Source organism: Zea mays, chromosome 2, assembly GCF_902167145.1.
Source record: "Zea mays cultivar B73 chromosome 2, Zm-B73-REFERENCE-NAM-5.0, whole genome shotgun sequence".
NCBI lineage: Eukaryota > Viridiplantae > Streptophyta > Magnoliopsida > Poales > Poaceae > Zea > Zea mays.
Window position 1 is genome coordinate 220,127,038 of NC_050097.1, and position 6,749 is coordinate 220,133,786.

General features: G+C 38.8%; 1 protein-coding gene across 1 annotated transcript; it reads right to left on the reverse strand.

Annotated features, from left to right (window-relative positions):
• Positions 1-3,140: 3,140 nt before the first annotated feature.
• On the reverse strand, positions 3,141-6,498 carry LOC101027259 (uncharacterized). Its single transcript, XM_023301704.1, has 2 exons — positions 6,165-6,498; positions 3,141-3,411 (listed from the first exon to the last, which is right to left on the reverse strand). Exon 1 carries the CDS (start codon positions 6,344-6,346, stop codon positions 6,173-6,175), a length of 174 nt encoding a protein of 57 aa, XP_023157472.1. The 5' UTR covers positions 6,347-6,498; the 3' UTR covers positions 3,141-3,411; positions 6,165-6,172.
• Positions 6,499-6,749: the final 251 nt, after the last annotated feature.

Sequence of the window (6,749 nt, forward strand, 5' to 3'; positions counted from 1 at the left end):
AAAATATACTCATTCCTTATGTGTCACTAGCCCCATATGTCATACACAAAAAATATACTTATATGTCACTCAGTGGCACACAAGGAATGAGTATAAAATCTGATGGCATACCAGAAATTTTTTCTATTTTTAAAGGGGTTCTTATATCTCCATTCATATGTTGGTTTGCACCTTATATATCTCCTTTTTGTTTTTAAGCTTCGCTAATGTGTGAAGTTCATTCAACATAGATAGATAGGATGACATATGGTTATTAGACACTGCCATTATATGATATACTTTTGGTGTTATTTTTTGAATTAAAATTTTATTTAAGCTAAATCTAGTTGATATTTGCACTATATATCTTGGTATTATTTTCAGTAGATCTGTTCAAGAGGTATAACTAATATGGAATCTAACAAAATATGCTCACATGGTGATGAAATCCCTTCATAGAGGATAAAATATAAGATCGGTGTTATATATAGTATGTGAACTTTTTCATTGCTACATAAGGAAGGCAATTTTATTGGTTGATGTCACCATGTATCTTTTCTAATCAAACTTGTCTATGATGCTTAAGCTAAGGTCCTTTAAAGCATTTAGGCCTTAGTTTGATTTCGATGATAAATAACAAACGATAACACTAAATTATTTTAACCAACGTGTGTTTTGTATAAACAATGGAACTTAGGACACAAAATGGTGATTGATTGAGTGTATGTAGATTTTGTACCTCTATTGATGGTATTCATTTTTAGTTTTTAAATGATGTGTGAGAAGGTTAAGGACCAATTAGTTTTAAATGTTAGTTGAGCTGATGGATACATATTTAGCGATATAACCATTTTTTCCTTTGGTAAATGAATAAAGGAGGAGCATGGATGAGTAGCTTGACCTAGGTAAGCCTAATGATAAGTGATGATACACACTTATGAAATCTAGTACTAGATAAGTAGGTAGTCATATAGAACCCAAGATATGTTTGAGAACAACTCCAACTGAAAGTGTTTGAAATAGATGAGTTGATCATGTTGCAGTTGCACTAGATATGAAACACCGGACACGAACTTCCCCTATTCAAAATAGGGAGATAACTGATGTAACAGGTATGCATTGGATAGGGCACCTAGATGGACTTATAGGTTGTCTTTAGAGCTTGTACACTCACCAAATGCGTTCGATAAGGCACCAGATATGCCACTCTCCCTTGGCCAGCACTTAGAAACAGTAGTATCGGCTATACGGTTTGGTGATGATAGAGTTTGGTGATCATCCAATGGGATTATAGGTGGCCCAACTCAAAGTGTAAGCAACTGTGGGTGGTGTATCATGCTAGAGTGGCAAAGAATCTATGGGCACTTGATACTATGTGGATCAAGAGAGAACGACACCCATGCGTGTCTAATAAGGACTAATGGGGATTGCCGACTCTCTTATACCTCAGAAAAATACCGTTGTCTTTCTAACCATTATTACTTGAAGCACTTTCTTTAACCATTTACTATGAGTGTTTACTTTGATCAATTCAATTATTATTTTTACATTACTAGAATTGTCATACTAAAATAGGGCTGACACTCAAAGCGCCAAACTCTTGTGCTAAGAATAGAAAAGACTTTCTAAGCAAAAATTGTAAAATCAGCTAATTGATAGGATTTAATTGTTGCGAGAAATTTTAGATTAGTCTAGTTCACCCCTTCCTTGGACATATTGATCCTTTCAATCCTCTTTGGATCCTATGATTTAAAATTTAGCCACTAAATTTTAGACCACTTTAGGCTTTGAGGCTCGTATAGGATGTAAGTGCATTGAAGTTTAGACCATTTTACAGAACTTTACAATAATGAGTTGAAACGGCCTAATGGTTTTTCTCAACTTTAGTCAACTAAATTTTATGCCCAATAATCCAAATTGGTCCAATTTGAGTCAAATAAATTTATATATTATAATCCAAATAGACATGAAATCTAGTTGATATGTGTAAAAAGGTGAGCCATTTTATTTCTTTTTTGACTTCCCATTTAAAAGAACTTAAGTGATAATCCAGTGCTAGAGACATTCACACGAGTTAAGAACTTAAGAGTTGATCCACTTCTAAAAACTCCCATATGAGTGAAGTCTAAACTAGATTCTAAAGAAAGGATAAACCAAGACAAGTCTTCTCATATCAATGAAGTTGTTTATTTGTTCATGTTTGATAGCCAACTTTGCGGCTTCGGGCGATGAAACAGTGATGATTATGTTGAGTAAGCCTCTCGCAGCTATTTAACCATGATCAACCAAGCCACAGGTTTGTTTGGATGGACACATTTTAAAAATTGATTTAAAACTTGTTCGTTTGTCCAAAAATCAACCAAGAATTTTTCAGCTGAACAAAGCTTATATCAATTAGACAAGCAGACTAGAAATTGTTTCAGACAAGCCCATGAAAATTGCTGAACAAAGCTTATATCAATTAGACAAGGAGACTAAAAATTGTTTCAGACAAGCCCATGGAAATTGAATGGCCCTTAGAGAGTGAATCAAAGGCATTAAGAGGCGTTTGAATGCATTAAAGCTAATAGTTAATCAGCTAAAAAATACTAGTAAAATTAGCTAGCTAACAAATAACTATTAGCTATGTCTTCAGCTAATATTAGCACATAACTATTAGTTTTAGTGCATTTAAACATCCTCTAAGAAAGAATTAGAGTCTGTTTGGATACCATCAGCTAAAGCAAGTTGACTAAGAGGTGTTTGAATACACTAGGTTAGTTGACTAAAAAATTGCTAGTGGAATTAACTAGCTAACTATTAGATAAGACTGTTTGCATATTCAACTAATTTTAGTAGCTACCTATTATAGCTTTAATGCATTTAAACATGACCTAAAATTTAGCTCCTTTGGAGCTAAAAGTGGCAAAAAAAGATACATTTCCACCATTTGTCATTTTTAGTTCTCTCTTGTTTAAAACTTTAGCTTCTACAATAACTAAATTTTAGCTCCTGAGATCCAATCAGGGCCTTAGCTCACTTCCCTCCTCGATCCATATAGTTGGAAGGGAATAGTTTTTACAAACTACTCATGAGAGTCATGGACTCGTGGTACAACACATCTGCTTCAGAATTAGTACGTTGCAAGTGCTAAAAGACCATACAGGCTCTCCACACCTCAGTTTCAAATAGCTGCAGTAATATGGCAGAATCTTCACTTCACCAAATCGACAGGATTAGATGCGATCCCACAACATTCAGGCCACACATCGATATTTTTCAATCAGAAGTTGATTGTTGTTGGTTCAATCCATTTGCCTCTTATTACATTACAAATGGAACATAGAGTGCAAGCATTTCGATTAAGGAAACGAGAAAGAAGGGTCTAAATTTTTCATTCAAAAGCATAACAGAACTGGCTGGCCAAACATGCGTTTCTGACAACTCCTTCACCTGCAGGGAGAATGTAAGCGTTAGGATTTCACAAAACTGTAGGGACAGGTGTGGGGTCCCAAATGCACAAGGGGCCGCTATGAGCAAGGGAGGAGTCTTAAACAGTGGGCACAGACGATGTGAAGTGTGGCTTTTAGCAGTGATAACTGCAAGTTTAAGCACAGCACTACTAGAATCTGCAAGTTTACCCACAGCTTGAGTTCCTAGGGAGCAAGCAAAAGACAGTGAGGAAACAGCAAGCAAAAGACAGTGGGGAAGATGTTTCCCTGCAGATTTTAATTTCCTACCAGGGAACATTTTGACAGGAAAGGAAAAATGACCTTCCATTTTTTTCAGGAAAACTGTAGGGAATGATGCTTCACGTAGGTTTCTAATGCTACTTATGGCATGGAAAGGTTTAAGGACTAAAGCAGTGAAATTGCTTCACTAGTCAAATGCTTATCAAGCATGCCAACATAACAGAAAATGTCAAACAGCAAACACAGATAATGTTAAACATGGCTTTAGCAGTGATAAACACCAGAGATCATTAGAAAGGGAAAAACAAATATCATTGGATATTTTAGTGATTTTCAAACAAAAATTTGCCGCGTGTCCTAAGGACCTCAACAATCAATTAACTTCACATCTACTGCCAATGCTCATTTAGGGCCTGTTTTCCCCTCCTCCAAACTTTAGAGCTCTAAAAGCTTTAGAGCACTTTAGCACACTTTTGAGCTCTAAATATGAGGTGGGTCTAAAGTTTAGAGAGGTAACTTCAGACCACTTGTTTAAAGTTTTATCTCTAAAGTTTAGAGCTATAAAGCTTAGAGGAGAAAATCCAAACATGCCCTTAGATATTGAGAGTTTAATTCTGCCCATGGGCATTCTCAAAACCAACAATTAATGTCCAGTTTCATTTACAAAATATCAAGCCAGGAGCACATATAATTTATACAAGGATTCAGCTGCTGACCATGGTTCAGGTTTGGTTTTGCAAGGCATCCTGTAGAGTCCTCATTATAGGTTACACAATCACAATAAAACTTGTTAACACTTTTTTACCATAAATCATAGATTGCTTAACATGTGAACAAAATCACAATCTACTACCAGCTAGTGCCCTTTTTGCCGTCAGCGAATCATTCAGAAGTCCTAGCTAATGCACTGTTTAGCGCAAAAGTACACCCTTGCACTGTATTCTCAAGTGAGATGCTGACTATAATATAGGAACAGAAACTAAAATAACACAATGATCTTGATGTCAGTAGAGTAAAATCGTGATGGCCATGTTCCGTTAGGAAATGTAAAAAAAAAATCTGAAATAGGAGAAACATTTATCTAGTTCTGTACAACCCTGAGAGATGTGACATTGGATGACTGAATTGCTACTAAGAGAATTCGGAATGCAGAGATGAATTTCAAGTCAGGGCCGTTATTGTCAGCAGGTTTCGCTGTCCTTTTACAGCGAAGAAAGTTCAAATTGCTGGGTTCATTAGGTCCAGTGAATTTGGAGTTTGAGAAGCTGCTCACTGTTTTCAACAAAGCAAGCTTTATTTCCTTTTTGCTCAGCATGCAGTTCATGAATTCATATGGACCAACAGATTTGGAAACCATCGAGTATTGATGCCTATTTCATTCCATATTGTGCATGACTACAAAAGTGAACCAGGCAATGAATTTGAATACCTTTTACTCATCATTATTTCTTTTTTGACAATAATAATGGAAGTTGAATAGTTTATGTTTGGCTTGCTGGTTGATGCTGGACAACTGCTTAATCCTCAACTGCTCAACGATATCAACAGCCAAAGTAGTTATTTACCCAGTGCCACTGATAGTAGTTTGCTACTTTGCTAACTAGTATGGTCCTGCTGAAATTCACACACGTGCTAGTGGCTGATACTAATAACTTGTCAGATATGGTCGGATACAGCTGGTTCATCAGAAGGCTTCTTCATGACTTTTTGCCACCTGCATGCTTTTATTGTTTAAATTCTAGCTTGTACACGCAAACCAAACTTAGGCAGCAAAACAGTGAGTACGCCCAACAAAATTTGCTATGAGATGATTAAGGTCAAGGAGCATCCGTATACAACATGTAAAAAACAGTTCTACATCGCCAGTGCCAGGTTGCACCAGCTATGAATTCAAGCCACATTGATTCTACACCATCCCTCTGCTGGTGGCTGCTATGTAGCACCGGTGGCATCAAAAATTGTTCCCTAAGTATACTAAAGTTATAACAGTATTAAGGGATTACTCCCGCATGATGAAAAAAATATCAATGCTACTCCCATCGCCAGCAAGCGAGCTGCTAGGCCTTTAGATTGTGATCTAACCGTAGATGCAACCATAGTTTCTCAGGTTTTTTTTATAAAGCTGCAGTGGAAGGGTTTACTGTCATGATCCAAAGGCACGGGAAACTCGGTTGCACGCTTACACCGAACTACCGAAGGCTTGCAGTCGTTCCCAATTCTAACAGCAGTGGCAAATGTGTTATCATCAATAAGCAATAAGACCCTCCAAAAAATGGACACTGTGACAGGAAGTACATGGACTGATGGACCCCGGCGCGGGTGTCCGATCGGCAATTTTTTGGGGACACGCCAATTAGCACTCAGAATCTGAGACTGGTGCGGGGAATCCAACTAGTGACGAGATGTACGTATCAGATCAGGCACGGAGGCGCCGCATGCCAGAGAGGAGCGCAGATGCAGATCTACCTCGTATGTAGAGAATATGGACGGGTAAGGAGCGGATCGGGGCCTCACCTGGTTCGTCAGTGCTTCTTCTTGTGTTCCTGGACGAACTTAGAGTTCTTGAGATCCTCCTCGGTGAAGTTGGCCGTCATCTTCGTGATGATGAATCCGGTGATGGCGAAACCCGTGAGGAAGGGCCAGTTGCGCTTCCACTCCCGGCGGAAGAAGACCGGCCACGGGTCGAACGTCTTCATCTCCTCTGCCTCCGGCTTGCTCGAGATCTCCTACCTCCGCTCCTCCGCCTCCGCCTTCGCTTCTGGTGAGAAATGGATGGGAGGTGAATGGAATATGTCCGTCCGCGCCGGCGCCGCCTCCGTGCGAGCGCGATTGGGTGGTGGGAGGGGGATGGGCAGGTAGGGCTTGGACTGGGCCTCATCCTCATGGGAGATGGGATTGTGCTGATGTCTGTTGGGTCGACGTTGGGCTGATGGGCCTGCTCCTTTCGCTGATTCGCTTAGCTCGTTTACGTTTAGATTCCAAATAGCATTTGCATTATAAAAAATTCTCTTTACATCTTTACCTCTTAATCACTTCCGGATTCCTGTGACAAAAGAAATTACGGAACCCAGTTCTTCTCCTTTAGAGCATCTTTATAAA